Here is a 20,619-nt window from a genome sequence, read left to right as displayed (position 1 = left end):
AGGGATTTTGTGGATATGATTTTTTAACATTTTTTAAATTAAATTTTATTGTAGTATAGTTGATTTACAATGTTGTGTTAGTTTCTGCTGTACAGCAAAGTGAATCAGTTATACATATACATATATCCACTCTTTTTTAGATTCTGTTCCTATATAGGTCATTACGGAGTGTTGAGTAGAGTTCCCTGTGCTATACAGTAGGTTCTTATTAGTTATCTATTTTACATATAGTAGTGTGTATATGTCATTCCCAATCTCCCAGTTTATCCCTCTCCCCCACATTTCCCCCTTGGTAACCATAAATTTGTTTTGTACATCTGTGACTATTTCTGTTCTGTAAGTAGGTTCATTTGTACCATATTTTTAGATTCCACATATAAGTGATATCATATGATATTTGTCTTTCTCTGTATGACTTACTTCACTCAGTATGACAATCTCTAGGTCCATCCATGTCACTGCAAATGCCATTATTTCATTCTTTTTTATGGCTGAGTTCTGGTTTGGTATCAGGGTGATGGTGGCCTCTCAGAATGAGGTTGGGAGTGTTCCTTCCTCTGCAGTTTTTTGGAAGAGTTTGAGAAGGATGGGTGTTAACTCTTCTCTAAATGTTTGATAGAATTCACCTGTGAAGCCATCTAGTCCTGGACTTTTGTTTGTTGGAAGTTTTTAAATCACAGTTTCAATTTCATTACTTGTGATTGGTCTGTTCATATTTTCTATTTCTTCCTGGTTCAGTCTTGGAAGGTTGTACCTTTCTAAGCATTTGTCCGTTTCTTCTAGGTTGTCCATTTTATTGGCGTATAATTGCTTGTAGTAGTCTCTTATGATCCTTTGTATTTCTGTGGTGTCCGTTGTAACTTCTCCTTTTTCGCTTCTAATTTTATTGATTTGAGCCCTCTCCCTTTTTTTCTTGATGAGTCTGGCTAAAGGTTTATCAGTTTTGTTTATCTTCTCAAAGAACCAGCTTTTAGTTTTATTGATCTTTGCTATTGTTTTCTTTGACTCTATTTCATTTATTTCTGCTCTGATCTTTATGATTTCTTTCCTTCTACTAACTTTAAGTTTTGTTTGTTCTTCTTTTTCTAGGTGCTTTAGGTGTAAGGTTAGGTTGTTTATTTGAGATTTTTCTTGTTTCCTGAGGTAAGATTGTATTGCTACAATCTTCCCTCTTAGAACTGCTTTTGCTGCATCCCATAGGTTTTGGATTGTCATGTTTTCATTGTCATTTGTCTCTAGGTATTTTTTGATTTCCTCAGTGATCCATTTTTTTTTAATAACTCATTTCTTTTTATTGCTGAATAGTATTCAGTCTTATGGATAAACCACATTTTGTCTGTCCATTCACCGGTTGATGGGTATTTGGATTGTTTCCACTATTTGACTATTGCAAATAACACTGCTACAACATTCAGAGAGGGAGAAGGCAGTGTGAAGACAGAAACAGTGAGAGATTTGAAGACACTAAGCTGTTGGCTGGGAAGATGAAGGAAGGGGCCTATTTCTTACAAGATAAGAAATGTAAGAAATGCACCCCTAGAAGCCAGAAAATGCGTTCTGCCCTCAGAGCCTCAGGAAGGAACCAGCCCTATGAATACCTTGACAATATCCCAGAAACATTGGGTTACACATTTCAGACTCTAAAATCCAGAACCATAAGAGAATAAATTCGTGTTGTTTTAAACCACTAAATTTGTGGTAATTTGTCCCAGCAGCAAAAGGAAACTACAGTAAGTCCCCTACATATGAACGAGTTCCGTTCTGAGAGCACGTTCGTAAGTCCAGTTTTTTCGTAAGTCCAACAAAGTTAGCCTAGGTACTCAACTAACATAATCGGCTATATAGTACTGTACTGTAATAGGTTTCTAATACTTTTCACACAAATAATACATTAAGAAAACAAAAAATAAAACATTTTTCGTCTTTTCTTACTTGAAAAGTACAGTAGTACAGTACAACAGCTGGCATCCAGGGGCTGGCATTGAGTGAACAGGAAAGAAGCGTTACTGACTGGAGGAGGGAGAGGAGGTGGGAGATGGTAGAGCTGCAGGATCATCAGCAATAGGAGACGGAGGGCAAGCTGCAATTTCACTCATGCCTGACATGGATGGCACAGGTTCTTGTTCCTTGCTGGAACCAGATGCACATTTGCATCTTCAAAAGTTTGCAACTTGAAGGTTTGTTTAGTAACATATTGTTTAGTCTCCATGTGTTTGTGTTTTTTACAGTTTTTTCCCTGTAATTGATTTCTAATCTCATAGCGTTGTGGTCGGAAAAGATGCTTGGTATGATTTCAGTTGTGGATTTGATTAAGTAAAGGATCTTGAGATGGGGAGATTATCCTGGATTATCTGGATGGGCCCAATGTAATCACAATGGTCCTTATAAGAGGGATGCAGGAGGGCCAAAGTCAGAGAAGGAGAGGTGATGACAGAAGCAAGAGGTTGGAGTGATGGAAGGAAGGGACCATAAGCCAAGGATTGTAGGTAGCCTCTAGAACCTGAAAAAGGCAAAGAAACAGATTCTTCCGTAAAGCCTCTGGAGAGAAGGCAGTCCTGCTGACACCTTGATTTTAGACTTCTGACTCATGAACTGCAAGAGAATACATTTATGTTCTATGTACCATTAAGTTTGTGGTAATTTGTTATAGCAGCAGTAGGAGACTAATACAGTCTGTTTGCTTCATTTTTTTCTACCAAGCTGGGTTTTTCTTTTTTTTTCATTTTAAAATTAGTTTCTTGACCTCACTTCCCTTTCAACTGCCTTCCTCCCATTTCTCTTCTTCCTTTACAGCATGAGTCCTTGAAAACCATGTCTCCGTTTTCTCTCTCCAATTTCTCTTCTCCCATCTTCTCTCTTTTTTTGTCCCTCCTATCTTCTCTTGAATCTGTGCCTGTTTGGCTTTCTCTTTGTCACCCTGCACTCAAGAAAAACTGCTCTTGTCAGTAACCTCTAGGTTGCTAAATCTAATGATCAATTCTCCGTCCTCATCGCATTTGACCTGTCAGCTGCATTTGACATAGTTCATTACTCCTTCCTCCCCTGAAATATCTTCTTCACCTACTTGTGGAATGCCACACTCTCCTTCACTAGTTACACATTCCCCATCTCTTCACAGATTCCTCGTTTCCTTCTCTTTAAACTTTCGAAGTATTCTAGGACTCAGTCTTCTGCTTTTTTCTATCTATCCTCATTTTTTGGTCTTCTCGTCTAGTCTTATGGCTTTGAATACCCTCTCTATGCTTATGACATCCACGTTTATATATCCAGCCCAGACCTTTCCCCTAAACTCTAGACTTAAATATCTGGCTCTCTACCCCAGTTGGATGACTAGTAAGTCTCTCAAATCCAGCAGGCCCCAAACTGAGCCCTGACCTTGCCTCCTTTCCCCACAAATATGCTTCTCCTGTAGTCTTCATCTCTCAGGTCCTGGCAACTCCATTTTATCAGTTGTTCAGGGTAGTGTTGTAGTTATCCTTCATTCTTCTGTTTTTTCTCATGCCCCACGTTTAATCCATCAGGAAATCACGTTGGCTGTACCTGGAGACCATATCCGGTGTCTGACCACTGCCTGCCACCTCCACTGCCCCCTCTCTGGTGTGAGCCACCAGCATCTCTTATCCTGGTTGTTGGTAGTTGCCTCCTAATTGGTCTTCCTGCTTGTCCTTTCAGTTTTCAACATAATAGCCATAGGGATCTTCGTGAAGCATAAGTTAGATCACTTTATTCCTCTTCTCACCACCTTCCAATCATTTCCCTTCTCACTGCTCATGAAAGGCCAAGTCTTTACAGTGGCCCATAAGTAAGGCTTATACACCCCTACCGGTTGTCCCTCCCTTATTCTGACTGATTGGTGCTCCTGCCCTACCAGGCCCTGCAAGTCTGACACCCTGTGACCTCTCTCACTTCCGTGCTTCCCTCTCACTGCTTCCGCCACACTGGCCCCTCAGACGTGCCAGGCATGTTCCTGCCTCTGTACTTGCTGTTTCCCCTGCTTCCATGTAGCTTCCTGCAAATATCTGCACGGTCTTGATTCTGATGTTACCTTCTTGCTGAAACGTTTCCTTGACCACTATATTAAAAATGACCTCCCACCTCCATTCCCCAGTCTTCTTTATTCCCCTTCCATGCTTTACTTTTCCCCATGGCTTTTATCTCCACCTAACATGCCATCCATTTTCTAACTTCTTATTATGAAAGTGTTCAAACATACAGGGACATTGAAAGACTTAGACAGTAAATAGCCTCACACTCACAACTTAAACCCAGTTGTTAACATTTTGCCATATTTTTCCTCTGTATCACACACACACACACACACACACACACACAGTTTTGACTGATTCATTTGAAAGTTGCACACACCATGTCATATCACCCCTAAATTGTTTCCTATGCATCTTCCAAAAGTAAGGATATTCTTCTACATACCATTATATCATTATCACACCTAAGAAAATAAAAATCAATTCCCTAATGTTCCCTGATATCCAGACTATATTCCAGATTTCGCTGTTTATCCCCAAAATGTTGTTTATAGTTAATTTTTTTGTTTGACCAAGGATTGGCTGAAAGTTCAGACATTGTTTTTGGTTTGTATGACTCTTTGGTTTCTTTTGCTCAAGAAGAATTCCCTACTTTTCTTTTTTTCTTTTTTTTTTTTTGACATTGACTTTTTTAAGAGCTAACTGTCCCATATTCTGGATTTTTCTAAATGTTTTCTTCTGGTATCATTTAACTTGTTCCTCTAGCCCTTATATTTCTTATAAATTGGAAGTTAGATTTAAAGTCTTGGTTAAATTTAGGTTAAGCATATTTGGCAAAAGTATTTTACGGATGATGCTCTGAATTTCATATTTTGTCCTGTAAGGAGATGAGTAAGTTTCAAGTTGTCTCATTTTTAGAGAGGCTACATCTGATTGTTTGGTTAACGTGGTGACTGCTAGGTCTTTCGTTGCAAAAGACATTTTTCCCTTTGCAGTTAGCAAGTAATCTGTGGGCAGTTCTTTGGAATATTCTATTTAGTTTACATATTTGTGTTGCTTATTCTGTCTCCCTGCTGGGATTAGAACCTAGTCTGTCTGACATGATAGCCCATCCCTCATCCTTATGTCAGCATCTTATCTTTTCTCTCTTGCCTGGCATCATGGTTATATATATCTGTTGTTCTGCTGGTTTGTGAGCTTATCAGAGGCAGCGACTTTTTCTTACCAGTGTTATATCCCATATAGTGCTTTAGGTTTACGGTAGCTGCATAGTGGATATTTGTCCAGATTGGCAGGAAGCATCAGAAACCCATCACCCCACAAGAAACCCGAACTACAGAGGTTCTAGCCATAGAATATTAGAGTTGGAAAAGATCTTGGTGGGAAATGTGCTGTGAACTTCCACCCTGGGACAGGTCCCAGCCCCTGTTTAGACGTAGGAAATGTCCTGCTGAAGGTTTCCTGAGCAAGTGTTTTGTTCCACTGCTGTCAGCCACAATGAAGAACTCTCCTTCAGGGACCCGTGGACGCCACCACAGCACCTCCTCACCTTCAGAGCAGGTGTTCTCCATGGCCCTGCCCAGGAAGGCCCCTCTCAATACTCCTGGCACCCCAGTCCTTGAAGACTTTCCTCAGAATGACGACGAGAAGGAGCGGCTGCAGCGGAGGCGCTCCAGGGTCTTTGACCTGCAGTTCAGCACAGACTCACCTCATTTGCTGGCCTCCCCCTCCAGTAGGTGAGTGGGCGCTGGGCTGCCTTGTTGTGGTGGCCACCTTGACGTGGGTTACATGGGTTTGCACCACCACAATACCTTGTGGGTTCTGGGTCTGGATTTTGAAAAGATCCAGTGTCGTTGATCCTTGCCAGAGTTGTTTTTTTTTTTTTTTCTTTCCTTTAGGAATGTTGATGTTTCAGCTACGATTCCTAAGTTTACAAACACACAGATTACTGAGCATTACTCCACCTGTATCAAACTGTCTGCTGAAAATGTGAGTATCTGCCGGTTTAATCAGTGAAGATTTTGCAGCTTGATCAGAGAGGAAATCTAGTCTTCTTGATTCTGTAGAGAATGCATGATCAGTGATTGTGCACTTTTATTCTCTAGCAACTCTTCTCAGTGCTGGTGTTTTCAGTGTGGTTTTACTGTTTCTTATAGGCCTTTGGTGCCCCTCTGACAAGTTACCTGCCCCCTGCGGTGTGTCACGAGGCAGCACACTAGGGGTTAATGGTGTAGTTCTGGAGCTAGATAGTAGATAGATAGTAGGGTTGTGGGCTAATTGTGAGCCCTAGATCTAGCCTGAGTTGGAATCCTGTCACTTACAAAGTTGTGTGGCCTTGGCAAGTCACTCAGCCACTGTGCTGCAGGGTGGTCCTCCTCTGTAAAATGGGAATGAGAATAGTCCCTGCCTGAGAGTTGTTCTGAGGGTCACTGAGCCCCTCTGTGTCAGTGCTTAGAACAGGACCTGCACACAGAACACTCAGGAATTGTGTGCTGTCACTCCAGACCTTGAGAATGAGGAAGTACACACATGGATTTAGCTCTATCACCAGACGTTTGTGGGAATGGATATCTGTGTTGAGATGTGGGATATTCCTGTTTAAAAGCTTAGCTTCCCATGACAGGGTGGCATTATTTATGTGAGCATAGGCTATAAATAACAAACCTTTCTAAAACTTTCTGTTTTCAGAAAATCACCACCAAGAATGCTTTTGGCTTGCACTTGATTGATTTTATGTCAGAGATTCTTAAACAGAAAGATGCCGAACCGACCAACTTTAAAGTAAGAAGGATGTTCACCTTCTCTTGCATCTGAATTAATGCTAGTGATTGCTAATCCTTAGCATAGCACAATAATTGAATTCTACAAATACATGAGAGCCTTCCTTGTTTAAGACATTTTATTAGCTACTTTACTTTCTTTCCTTAACTGATGAAATGTAGAGAAAATATCTTTCTGTTATGTTTTTTTTTATTCCCTGTGTTAGGGGAATCTTTGTCATTTTTTTCTTAAGGGCAAGTACATATTTTATGCAGATTGCTGTGTTTTGCCTGTTCAGCTGCTCCTTTTTTATGATCACCATGAGTACAGCTCTGCTTGTTTGACTAGGTGGCTGCTGGCACTCTGGATGCCAGCACCAAGATCTATGCTGTGCGCGTAGATGCCGTCCATGCTGATGTATACAAAGTCCTTGGTGGGCTGGGCAAGGATGCACCATCTCCGGAAGAAGAAGAGGGCCATGGTGCAGGTACATGGGTTGGGATCTGGATGTAAGGGGCTTTTTTAAAGGGTGTAGCAGGTAGTTATTTGAGTAACATACTGAAATGAAGTCACAAGAAATCACTTCTCTCATTCTGTTGAAGACATGGACATTTTCAGAATTATATTTGAGAAGATACTCAAACACTAGATTTGTTTTTCTTTGGAAAAAAGAAGGACCTTATAAAAGCTTTTAGATTTTATTTAGACAAGATTGAGTAAACAGCACCAACTAGGGAGCTTCTGATTTGGGGGGGTCTTTGGAAATTGACTTGTATCAGAAACCAAATACTTAATCTAGTAGTTTGGTTTCTCCCTAAGCTGCAGATTAGACGTGCCTGCTGCCTTGAGGGGATGGCATGTGTTTTAATTATGATCACTCTCTAGAGTGTTGAAGAACTTGAATTGATAAGTTCAGTTACATGCTCCAAAGCAGCCCCTGCAGTGCACGGTCTTACTCCTTGTAGATGGAAGTGCAACCGAAACAGGAACAACCAAGAAGGCTCCAAAGCCAAGGAAGAAGCACTTGTACAAAACCATCGAGCAGAATATAAACAACCTCAATGTCTCCGAAGCAGATCGAAAGTGTGAGGTGAGAAACTGTGTGCCCAGTGTAGTCTCTGACTAATTCAGAGGCTCAGTGGCAGAAACTTGCTGCTATGTGCTTGTTCAGGCCTCCAGGGAGTAAAATATTCAACTGGTGTCTCTGCATTGTCATCCTTTAGCTTTACAGCGAAGACTGACAGGGGTAGGTCCCTGCTTTTCCCTCAATATTTCAGAATGATTGAGTAGAACGAGATGGCAAATTACTGAGAAAACCAATTGATTAAAATATTAATTTTCTTCTGTAGTACATGCAGCAGTGGTGATGACAGCTAACATTTACTGTGTGTCTCCCAGGCGCACTGTGCTGCCCAAGGCCCGTGACCTATGTTAACCCATTCTGTCCTTACAACATCCTTGCTACATTTTATGAAGAGGTAATTGAGGTGCAGGGCTGTGGAGTAACTTGTCCAAGATGATGTAATTAGTAAGTAAACTGGGATTTGAAACTAAGTGGTCTGGCTCCAGAATCCATGCTCTAAACAACCTTACATGATTTAGCAAATCCTGAGGAATCTGCTTAAAGGAATGGTACCAGAGGCCTCTTTATAAATTAGCAGTTAATTTAAAGCAAACAGATATTGCTACAATTTAAAAAAAAATTTTTGCTATTAAAAACAATTTCAGTGAACATTCTTGTACCTGTTTGCATTCTTCTGGGAGTATATTTGTAAGAAAATTCTGAGACATGAAATTTCCATTGCCCTAACAAAAAGGTTATACCAACTTACTCTCCCACCAACGATGGACTAGATTATTTCTTTCTCTTACCTGCATCCCACCAACGATGGACTAGATTATTTCTTTCTCTTACCTTAGTAATTAAGGTCACGAGACTGGAATTGATCACCAAGGGAATAAGTGTATGTGGAAAAAGGACTGGGCCCGGATACCCCTGTCTTAACAGTTCAGAGAGCTGAATAAGAAACGTCCAGTAGGTGGGGGAAGACCAGGAGAGTGTGGTATTGAAATGAGAGTTTTAGGGAGGATGGAGTGGTCAACCATGTCAAATATGGCAGCCTGAGGCCATGGTGAGCTTGGCGAAGGGGCCCTGGGGAGCTGCAGCTCAGACCTCCAAGGAAGGGGTGCTGCTTGGCTGATGCCGGTGTCCCTGAGTTTGGAGGAGGGGCTTGGGGGCCCAGGACCCAGACGTCTGAGGAGGGAATGCCCACTGGTGCTGGTGTCTCTTATTGGCACCCAACGAGGTTGGTTCTGTGAGTATAAGGAAAAAGTACAAGTTAAATTCAGCTACTGCCCAGGTAGGACCTGCTGCTGCTGGGGTGGTGAATCACTGCTGGGTGACACTCCCGGGAACAGGAATCCTGCAGAAAGAAGTGGGTCCCTTCTCCTTCCTCCAGCCCTGCCATCTCCCTCTAGTGCCCCCTTTTGGTGGAGCCCAGTAGGGAGCTGCTGGCACAGCTGAAGTGTGGTCTCCAACCCAGCATCACAGAGCAAAGTATAGAAGGTAGGTTTGGTGCTGAGTGGCAATAGCTTAATAACTGCCAGAGAAGCAAAGCCTCGTAATATCTACTTCCAAGAAGGTTCTGTTGTCGGGGACAGGGAGAAAGCAAATATGAAAAATGTTACCTGTTGGGAAATCTAGGTAAAAGTTACACAGAGATTCATATTACTATTTCAACATTCTTGTAGGTTTGAAATTTTTCAAAATGAATTGGGCAGTGGGAAACAAATGGGAAGGGAGGCAGTTTTTTAGAAGAGTTTTGCTATAAATTGGGGCAGAGTAATGGAATGGCAAATGGAGGGGAAAGTAAGGTCCTGAGTTTTTGTGTTTTTTTGTTTTTGTTTTTGTTTTTTTAAAGAATGATGTAGTATTTATTGACATGGGAATATTTGCACAGTATATTCTTTTTTAATTTTTAAAAATTATTTTTGAGGTGTAATTTATTTACAATGTTATATTAGTTTCAGGTGTACAACATAGTGATTCAAAATTTTTATAGATTATACTTCATTTAAAGTTATAAAATATTGGCTCTATTCCCTGTGCTGTACAATATATTCTTGTAGCTTATTTATTTTATACATAGTAATTTGTACCTCTTAATCCCCTACCCCTATCTTGCCCCTTCCCTTTCCCTCTCCCCACTGGTAAACACTAGTTTGTTCTCTATGTCTTTGAGTCTGTTTCTATTTTGTTATATACGTTCCTTTGTTTTATTTTTTAGATTTCACATATAAGTGATAACATACAGTATTTGTCTTTCTCTGCCTTATTTCAGTAAGCATAATAACCTCCAGCCATGTCGAGGTCCAGCCATGCTGTTGCAAACAGCGAAACATCATTTTTTTTATGGCTAAGTAGTATTCCATTGTGTGGGTGTGTTTGTGTGTGTGTGTGTGTACGTACACACACACACATATATACAGCATCTTCTTTATCCATTCACCTGTTGACAGATACTTAAGTTGCTTCCATATCTTGGCTCTTGTAAATAATGCCTCTATGAACATTGGGATGCATGTATCTTTTCAAATCAGTGTTTTCGTTTTCTTCAGATATATACCCAGGAGTGGAATTGCTGGATCAAATGGTAGTTTTGTTTTTAGTGTTTTGGGAACCCTCCATAGTGGCTGCACTAATTTACATTCCCACCAACTATATACAAGGGTTTCCTTTTCTCCACATCCTTATCAGCATTTGTTATTTGTGGTCTTTTTTTTTTTTTTTTTAATTTATTTTATTTTTGGCTGTGTTGGTTCTTTGTTGCTGCGCACAGGCTTTCTCTGGTTGCAGTGAGTGGGGGCTACTCTTCATTGCAGTGCACGGGCCTCTCATTGCAGTGGCTTCTCTTGTTGCGGAGCATGGCCTCTAGGCATGCGGGCTTCAGGAGTTGTGGCACACGGGCTCTAGAGCGCAGGCTCAGTAGTTGTAGCGCACGGACTTAGTTGCTCCGTGGCATGTGGGATATTCCCGGACCAGGGCTTGAACCTGTGTCCCCTGCATTGGCAGGCAGATTCTTAACCACTGCGCCACCAGGGAAGTCCCTGTTTATCGTCTTTTTTAATGATAGCCATTCTGACAGGTGTGAGGTGATATCTCATTTTAGTTTTGATTTGCATTTCTCTGATGATTAGCAGTGTTGAACATCTTTTCATGTGTCTGTTTGCTATCTGTGTGTCTTCTTTGGAAAAATGTCTGTTTACATCTTCTGCCCATTTTTTGATTGGGTTTTTTTTTTGATATTGAGTTGTATGAACTGTTTATATATTTTGGATATTAACCCCTTATCGGTCATATCATTTGCAGTTATTTCCTCCCAGTCAAGTAGGTTGTCTTTTCATTTTGTCAATGGTTTCCTTTGCTGTGCAAAAGCCTTTGAGTTTAATTAGGTCTCATTTGTTTATTTTTGCTTTTGTTTCCTTTACCTTAGGAGACAGATCCAAAAAAATAACTGCTACAATTTATGTCAAAGAGTGTTCTGGCTGTGTATTCTTCTAGGAGTTTCATGGTTTCCAGTCTTACATTTAGGTCTTTAATCCATTTTGTGTTTATTTTTGTGTATGGTGTTAGAGAGTGTTCTAACTTCATTCTTTTGTATGTAGCTGTCCAGTTTTCCCAGCACCACTTATTGAAGAGATCATTTTTTTCCCCATTGTTTATTCTTGCCTCCTTTGTCATAGATTGACCATAAGTGCGTGGGTTTATTTCTGGGCTTTCTATCCTGTTCCACTGATCTATGTGTCTGTTTTTTGTGCCAATACCATACTGTTTAGATTACTGTAGCTTTGTAGTATAGTCTGAAGTCTGGGAGTGTGAATCCTCCAGCTCTGTTCTTCTTTCTCAGGATTGTTTTGGCTATTGGGGGTCTTTTGTGTTTCCATAGAAATTTTATAATTATTTGTTCTAGTTCTGTGAAAAATGCCTTTTTGTTGTTGTTTGTTTTTTTAAATGGGAGAATTAACAGCATGTTTACTTGTTGAGGCAACAGTCTAGTGGAGAAGGAATTATTGATGATGCAGAAAAGGGAGGAGAAATGCTAGGGTGGTGTTTGAGCAGGTGAGAAGGGCAAGGATTGGACGGCTTGGATGGGGCTTGTCTGAGGAGCACGGTGGCTGATGAGAGGTGGGGCTTGAGTGTGTGCACATGGGTGCATTCTGGATATTCTCTTCTGGTTGTGCTTCCCCTTCCACCCCCCACCCCCACCCCCATCAGTGAAACAAGCCAGATCTTCAACTGACAGTGAGTATAGAGGAGGAAAGTGTTGGAGGTTTGAAGAGAGGATAAGGTAGTAGGGAGTCATGTAAGAGGATGGGGGAGTGGAGGGACTAGGGAAATGTAGTTTGATGGCCAGACAACACTTAGGGTTTCCCTGAGGGCACTGGAGGATGGATTTACAGTGAGGTCAGTCAGCCTGACTTTGTGTCTTTTTTTTTTTTTTTTTTTTTTTTGCTCTGTCGGGTCTTTGTTGCGGCACATGGGATCTTCGTTGCAGCATGCGGGTCTTTCGTTGAGGTGCACAGGCTCTTTCTTGTGATGCGTGGGCTTCTCTCTAGTTGTGGCGCACAGGCTCCAAAACACACGGGCTCAGTAGTTGCGGCGCGCAGGCTTAGTTGCCCCGCAGCATGTGGGATCTTAGTTCCCTGGCCAGGGATGGAACCTGCGTCCCCTGTATTGGAAGGTGGATTCTTAACCACTGGACCACCAGGGAAGTCCCATGACTTTGTGTCTTTCTCCAGCCATGACTGGCTGTGTGGGTGCAAGCATGGAGTAGGCAGAAAGTTAGATTTAACAAAGGATTGTGTTTAGCTGAGTGAATGTGACACAGCTGAAAGGGGCGCTGGAGCTGAGAGTGTGTGCAAGGGGGTGGTTGTGATCATTGCGGAATTGTGGAATTTTAGCTGGGAAAAGAGGTGTGTGAAGGACAGTGTAAAGCCATGTGACCAGTAGACTGTAGGGCCTGATGGGACCAAAGGCTTCTTGGCGTTGGAGACAAGAAGGTGTAGGCTGGAAAGACAAGAGGTGGTTGTCAGAGAGGGGCACTTGGAATTGAGCATACAGAGAGGTTGCAGTCCTGGTTAATGATTCAATTCAGAAAACAGGCCAGGGAGCAAAAGGCAGAAGGGGCAGGGGGTCATGCTAGGATCCCATGAGTCTTGGGGTTCTTAGGATGAAGCACAAGACCACTGAAGGAGAGGATATCAAGGAACTGAGAGGCCAGAATATTAGATGGGTCTACATGGATAGTGAAATTACCGGAAACCACGACAGCAATAATGTTGGAGAACAGGAGTGAGTCAGGAGCTAATATTAAAATCTTCTAAGAAGGGGGTAGGGTTGTGACCTGGGGACTAGAAGGTGATTGCAACAGGGTGGTAGAGTCTGATGGGCAGAGGGTGGTAGGGTCTGATGTTACATTCAAAGGTGAGGGTTGTAGGAATTGGGAAGGAGAATAGTCTGGAAGCTGCGATGAGGAGCAAGGAAATCACTTATCTGACGTCTGGGCCAGTGGTGTGAGGGCTGCGGGAGAGGAAGCAGCCGTCCTGGGGAGACGGTGTCCTCAGGCAATACCGTGTTTCCTTAGAGCAGTGCTTCCCAGGCTTTTGTCATGACACCCCCCCCCCGCCACACACACACCACTGAGCCTTTTTAGATGTTTTGTTCCTATCCCTCTTCCTTGAAATTAATTCCAAAGGAATACAATTTTGCCAGGTAAGGTCAAGGTTGGAGAGGCAAAAATTATTGTAATTTCTAAGATATTTCTCACCTTCCCCCAGGAACCAGTCCCCCCCCCCCCTTGAGAGGATGTTGTCTCAGGCAGATGGTAGTGGTGAGGCTGAGCGTGTGGTGGCTGGGAGTGAGGGGCCTGGCTGCGGTCACTCTGGCTGATGGGGTCCGGGCAGGACGGTTCTCCAGCCCGTGTTGGGGTGAGGACTGGGTGCGGATGGGGATGGCCGGGGCAGGGCCCCGAGGCCGAGGCCCAAGAGCCAGCGTAGAGGTGAGGGGGCCAGGCTCTTTAGGGGAGGGAGTTGTATTCTTTTTTTCTATCTGTGGGTCAGCATTGGAGGCAGACCATGTAAAGTTCAGATCCTGGTTTTACTGTCTTAGTCGTGTGGCCTGGGAAAAGTCTCCGAATCTCACTTTGTCAAACTAAAAACAGATATCCCTGAGTTTTGTGTTAGTGGGTCAGTATTTGTCAAAGTGCTTTATCCATGGTAATATGTTGTACACATCTGAAGGGGAGCCATAAAATCCTCTCCCACCTAACCTTCCCTTCCCCGATTCTCCTTGTTTTTTCATCTTCCCAGGTAATCTGAATATTTACTTCACCATCATTCTTGCTTGTGCTTTTGGTTCTGCACTGAAATGTTCAATTCAACAGCATGGTAGGAAATTCTCTTTTCCTACCATCTTGTGTCTTCCCAGGTAGACCCGATTCTGGGGAGCCTGAGGAGGCTTGCACTGGCCTCTCCCATGTTCTAAAGAGAGGACGAAAGAGCAGCAATGCTGCTCCCTTCAAGCCTGCAGCTGTCGGGCTTTGGTCTATTTATGCAAGTGAAGACAGCAGAATCTTGAAGAAACACCGAGAACCCCGATCCTGGGGAGCTTTTTTTGCTCTGTAATCTGTGGTAAACGTAGACTAACTGAACGTTTGGAAGCTAAAAAAGAAGGGGGGGTAGAGGGCACAAACTTAAAATCTGAAGTTTCAGCTATTCATTGAACCTGCATTCTCTTGGCAATGGCGGGAGATTAGACAGCAGGTGTTCTGTGGGTGTGTCTGGACCAGCTGAGAACCCTTGTTTGTATATGAGCTGATCTAATTTGGACACAGCTCTCTGCTGTGTGCAGAATTCTTGCTGTCACGGGGATTCCAGCCTGATTATGCTCCAGTCCTTCAGACCAGGAGGGCACAAATAGACACAGTGTAAGGCAGGTCAAGGCACATACTCAGGAGACCAGAGTGGGTGGAGGTCAGAGTTTCCGGAAGAGGTGAGATTTGAACTGGGCTGTGAAGGGAGGGTAGGTGTTTGTCAGGTGGTGACAAGAAGGTGATTCTAGGCAGAGGCATAAGCAAAGGTCACGAAGCAGGAAAAGTTCTGGTTCCTTAGGAAGCTGGACAGTGTGCAAGTTGGGCTAGAGCTGTGGATTTTCTCATAAGGCTGAAACAACCCTAGACTTTGTCATGTAGTCTGCTGTCTACCAAGGCCTTCTCTTACTGTTTCTCTTCCTTGCTGGGATCCTTGTTTCAAAAAGTTCATTTATCCAGACTGTACAGTCGTCAATAATTCATTTTCCCACAAATCACTCAAAGATGTAAGTCAAATCTAATTTACATGAAAGAACCATTGTTCTCACACTGACATGATCTAATTCTAGGCAAAAGTGAGGAAAGTTATCTTAGCGTTTCAGCTTTAATGTGGGTCAGTGTACAGTTTCCGTGTTGACTCTTTGAAAGGCTGAGTTTCATTAACTACATGAGACCTCTAGGGATGTTGGGGTCCAGGTGGGAAACCATTGCTCTGGTGAGCATTTGAGGAAGGGAATGGGAATAGCACCACTGGTATTTTTAGGAAAAGAAGTAGGAGAGACCAGAGACAAGGGTTAACTCAGGCGAGGGTTATATTGGTGGCAGTGAGGATGGGAGGAAGGGGTAGGTGGTAGAGACACACTGGGAGGAAAACCCACCAGGCCATGTAACTGACCGGGTGAGGGGTAAGGAGACGGAGAACGTGGAGGTGCCGTAGGTGCTGCTCTGGGACCGGCTTATCGGGAAGCGAGAGAAGACTCTCAGTTCCGGTGAGGTTGGGCTCAGGGTTAAGGGGGCCGGAAAAGAGCCAGAGAGCCACACCTGTCCTCAGAATTAAGGGCCCCTCTCTCCATAGTAGCCACATCCTGAGACATGAGGAAGACCTGTGAACCTGGTAGCTGACCTTTTTCCTGTCACCGGGCCTCCTGTAGAGTCCCAGGTGGCTTCTGCCCTCTTGCCACACATGCATGTGCCTTGCCCTGTTCTCCTTTGGGGCTTGGTGACACATGGTTATGCCACTCCTGCTCCTTGACCCCAGCCTTGGGGGTCTTCTGACAACCTCTCCCATGTTTAACCCGGACATCTAACCCTGCTGACTCTGCCTGTCCTTTGCCCGGATCTCTTACTCGTGTTCTTCCAAATCTTTGAAAATATTTCTGTTCAGAGGAGTGATGGGATTCTGCGAACAGATCCATCACGCAGGCTTTTTAAGTCAGCGGAATTTGTTGTGGTAGCATTCTACTAGAGATAGACGTTTAAAAACGGTGACCGTGGAAAGAGACCAGCAGAAGGATACTGTCCAGGTATATTGTAAATAACCAGATTTTTTAAAAATTAATTTTTATTGGAGTATAGTTGCTTTACAATGTTGTGTTAGTTTCTGCTGTACAGCAAAGTGAATCAGCTATACGTATACATATATCCCCTCTTTTTTGGATTTCCTCCCTATTTAGGTCACCACAGAGCATTGAGTAGAGTTCCCTGTGCTGTACAGTATGTTCTCATTAGTTGCCTATTTTATACATAGTATCAATAGTGTATATATGTCAATCCCAATCTCCCCATTCATCCCACACCCACTTCCCCCCCAGTATCCATACTTCTGTTCTCTACGTTTGTGTCTATTTCTGCTTTGCAAATAAGTTCATCTATATCGTTTTTCTAGATTCCACATGTAAGTGATAGTATACAATATTTTTCTCTTTCTGACTTCACTCTGTATGACAATCTCTAGGTCGATCCACATCTCTGCAGATTGCACAATTTCCTTCCTTTTTATGGCTCAGTAATATTCCATTGTATATATGTACCACATTTTCTTTATCCATTCTTCTGTTGATGGACATTTAGGTTGCTTTCATGTCCTGGCTATTGTAACTAGCGCTGCAATGAACATTGGGGTGTACGTATCTTTTTGAATTATGGTTTTCTCTGGGTCTATGCCCAGGAGTGGGATTGCTGGGTCAAGTGGTAGTTCTATTTTTAGTCTTTTAAGGAACCTCCATTCTGTTCTCCACAGTGGCTGCATCAATTTACATTCCCACCAACAGTGAAAGAGGGTTCCCTTTTCTCCACACCCTCTCCAGCATTTATTGTTTGTGGATTTTTAGATGATTGCCATTCTGACCAGTGTGAGGTGATACCTCATTGTAGTTTTGATTTGCATTTCTCTAATAGTTAGATGTTGAGCATCTTTTCATGTGTTTGTTGGCCATCTGTATGTCTTCTTTGGAGAAATGTCTATTTAAGTCTTCTGCCCATTTTTTGATTGGGTTGTTTGTAAACAAACAGATTGACACGGTATAAGCTTGTCACCATTTACTGTGTACATTTATCCATCTGGCCACCTACAGCCCTCCTTTTGAACTGGGATGGGATTTTACCTGATCAATTAGAAAGGCCCTCCCCCTTTTTTGATCATGTGCAGAGACATTTCAATCCAGTATATGCAGCTGTGAATGAGCAGGGTCCAGTGAATGAGATTTTCTATTTCCTTTGGCTACATCCCATAATTCTGGGTTCCCTCTGTTTTTCTGCTCAGATCGATCCCATGTTCCAGAAGACGGCAGCCTCGTTTGATGAGTGCAGTACAGCAGGGGTGTTTCTCTCCACCCTCCACTGCCATGACTATAGAAGTGAGCTGCTCTTTCCCTCCGATGTCCAGACTCTCTCCACTGGAGAACCTCTTGACTTGCCGGATTTAGGTTGGGTGGAAATGACCGATTTAAAAGGTAGGTCCACGTGATGCCTTTTAGCAGAGCAGTTCAGTCATCAGAGAAGTTTCTACATAACCATGGGTGTAGTAAGCCCATCATGCTCTTCTGTTGCTTATTTGCCCGGAAGGTTCCTATGGAATGACAAAATGGGCATTTTTTCGGGCGAAACTAAGTTTTCTTCCTGTCTGCAGCATGGAGTCTTCAACAGTAGTAGCCAGTGCTCGTGGTCTGTATGTGCCACGTCCTTCAGGTGCCCTGCTAGCAGTCAGTTCTCACAGTCACCCTGGAGTGTCAGAGTTTTGGACTTGGGAGAGGGGCTTTAAGAGACTTGTTGAGCCAGAGGCCTGTTACTAACCCAGGGGGTCCTGAGGAGAAGAGGGCTTTGTGAACTGTTTTCAGAATCCGCCGTGGTGTTCTGGGAACAGATCTGTCCTGTTATCAGTCCCTCATACTGGCTTGGCAGTGATTTTATCCCCCTCCCACGCCCCCCTCTGGGAGATCCTCTGAGGACAGGCCCAGGGTGGTGTGAGGGCCAGGCGCTGTTCTCCCGTGGAATGATTTTCGTGTGTTACATGAAATTGTTCCTCCCCTCTGCAGGGCTACGCAGATGTTACGGGGCCCATTCTCCTCCTGTTTATTCTTGTCTAAAATTTGCTGAGTATAACTATTTTGTACTAACAATTGTCCAGGTGTATGCACTCAACTGAGGTAGGTAATGTGTACCTAGTTTAATTTGGGACTAGAATAAGTGGCATTGCACAATTGGCTGTGCACTTAACTATGCTTTAAGGATGGGTTTTTGATTTCCCAACTCTAGCATAGGGCACGGAGTCTATTTCAGAGTCAGAGTCTGTGCTTCGGGTTTCTGCTCTAGTGTTTTCCTCATTCCTGGGATGCCAGTGTGGAGCCTGCCTCTAGTGCGGGCATGTGCCTGAGTGCACGCCCTCTCCCAGGAGAGTGGTCTGCGAACAGATCGGCTGCCAGCCAGCCTCTTCCCGAGAAACAGGAGGTGGCCGTGCCCCTCCCTCCGTGGTGCTGCTCTGGTCATCTTGAGGGGGTGAGGCGTGTCTCCATCCTGCTCTGAAGCCTCTCTGTGATCTTCCTGTCCTCCCAGCGCCCCTGCAGCAGTGTGTGGAAGATCGCCAGATCTGCCCTTCCCTGGCGGGGTTCCAGTTCACTAAATGGGACAGTGAAACGCATAATGAGGTGTGGTCAATTTCTGGGCTTCTGAGGGCTCTGGGCATTTCTCCAACAGCTTGTGGTTTCAGTGAGATGGCCTAAGATTAGTTCTGCCCAATGGGAACCAAAACTGTGGCATCGTTTTTATTTAGCCAGCAGTACAGAAAATATTTCCTTTGGCTCCTCCGTGGGGACTAAACCCTGGGGCAGGGTGGGAGTGGCGTGGTGCGCTGCAGCAGGCCCACTAGCCAGCTGGGATTAGAGTACTGGGATCAACTTCGTGTCTGCTTCCCCAGGGTAAGGCAATCCTTCCATTCCTGGGTGCACGATTTTTATCAGATTTACTCTCTAACATGGTTGTCCCAGTGGCCTCTGGTCTCTTAGGCTGCTGTCGAGCTCGAGGAATTTCCTCCTCTTCAGGGTTGAGTCCCTTGGCACAGAGTTTCCTGAGAAATTATCATGTGTAAAGCTTTCCTCTGTGTATTTTTAGCCTGGCCCCCTTTAGCCTACTTACTACAACCTCCAAAATAAATGGTTTCCATGGAAAACTGTCTTCTCTAAACATGTAGTTAAAGGATGCAGATTCCTGTTCCATGTTTTACAAAATGTGCCTAACGACAATACAGCTTCATCCTGTGCCGCACAATATAAACTTCCTCAGCGCTTTGCTCTCGTGAGAACACTGGCTCCGAGGAGGCGGGGGGAGGGGGTCCTCCAGCAGTGGCGGGGGTGGTGATGGGAATGCAGAGAACTGGGGGCTCTCTTTGTCCCTTCCAGTCGGTGTCGGCCCTGATGGACAAGTTTAAGAAGAACGATCAGGTGTTTGACATCAATGCCGAGGTGGAGGAGAGCGACTGCGGGGACTTCCCTGTTGGGGCCTTGGAGGACGACTTTGATGCCAATGATGACCCGGACCACACTGCAGTTGGGGACCACACCGCAGCTGGGGACCACACCAAGTTCGGGAGCTGGAAGGAGCCCTGCCACGTTCAGAGCTGCCAGTAAGGCACTCAGGGCCACGGGAAATGTTCCCGTAGGAGTTTTCCCAGATTTCCTGCTGGGACAGTCTAATTTCGTCTCTGTGATTGGCTGGGCTTGTGTACTGTGTTGTCACACAGGCTGAGCCATTCTGGCTCACCGTGGAATCAATCTGCCTTTGAATGTCAGCTCAGCCACTTATTGGTCATAAACCTGAAATTGCAGGAGTCCATAAGCATAGAACTAAAATACATAAAGTGCTGGGTTATAGTAGCTACTTCATTGGTGGCTGTCCTCACCACCTCCATCTTGGTAGCATGGAGGGTGCTCCCTTTCGACGCCCTGCACGTGGTCTGGCTTTTGGCTGAATCACTCCGTATCAGTTATAGACAGAAAACAGGCTTATGTGTTGATTACCAGAAAAAAGTGGCCCCTGCCTAAAGGGCAAAGATGGGTCTGGGCAGTGTTGGTCATAAGATAGGTAGACCGGGGATGAGCAAAGCAAGGAAAACTAAAAAAGCAGGTAAAAATGAGCATATGGGGTGTGGGAGATGGTAGAATTGGTCTCTAGTAATTTAGATTTTTGATTAGTAAGCATCATAAGACAATCTGAACTTTGTTGGCCCTTATTATATGTACTTAATAGATTAGTATTATTTTAATTTGGAATATGATCGGGAAGCAGGATCCCACAATCCTGCAGTGCCGAGGGCCTCTAAAGGTCTTGAATGGGCCTGGGTGTAGCAGATTCCACGAGACTAGAACAAACAGACCCTCTGATAACCCTGTGCCTGTAGCAGCAGCTTGGCAAACCTGGGAGTGGGGACAGGCAAGCTGGTTTAGTATGTGCGAAACTTTAGAAGTTGTCCAGTATAATTTCCCACCGAGGCAGAGATCCCTTCGGGAGCGTTA

General features: G+C 44.0%; 2 protein-coding genes across 5 annotated transcripts in view; both read left to right on the top strand.

Moving 5' to 3' along the window:
• The window catches only part of FER1L5 (fer-1 like family member 5), a 341,943-nt gene that overhangs the window by 63,864 nt on the left and 257,460 nt on the right, over positions 1-20,619 (top strand). The window lies entirely within an intron of this gene.
• Positions 1-20,619, top strand: part of NCAPH (non-SMC condensin I complex subunit H) — a 41,988-nt gene that overhangs the window by 7,169 nt on the left and 14,200 nt on the right. For 2 of the 4 annotated variants that reach the window (XM_082357112.1, XM_082357110.1), the window contains exons 2-9: positions 5,503-5,722; positions 5,885-5,975; positions 6,675-6,767; positions 7,095-7,233; positions 7,712-7,836; positions 17,376-17,565; positions 18,665-18,756; positions 19,507-19,730. In XM_082357112.1, the coding sequence (XP_082213238.1) occupies positions 5,503-5,722; positions 5,885-5,975; positions 6,675-6,767; positions 7,095-7,233; positions 7,712-7,836; positions 17,376-17,565; positions 18,665-18,756; positions 19,507-19,730 (1,174 nt within the window). Of the gene's footprint in view, positions 1-5,478; positions 5,723-5,884; positions 5,976-6,674; positions 6,768-7,094; positions 7,234-7,711; positions 7,837-17,375; positions 17,566-18,664; positions 18,757-19,506; positions 19,731-20,619 lie in introns of all 4 variants that reach the window. The other 2 variants (XM_082357111.1, XM_082357109.1) reach the window with 1 other exon arrangement.

Source organism: Balaenoptera borealis (genome assembly GCF_965194805.1).
Source record: "Balaenoptera borealis genome assembly, chromosome: 15".
NCBI classification, from domain to species: Eukaryota; Metazoa; Chordata; class Mammalia; order Artiodactyla; family Balaenopteridae; genus Balaenoptera; species Balaenoptera borealis.
The sequence above is the reverse complement of the archived record's forward strand: the minus strand, read 5'-3'. Positions and strand labels throughout refer to the sequence as shown.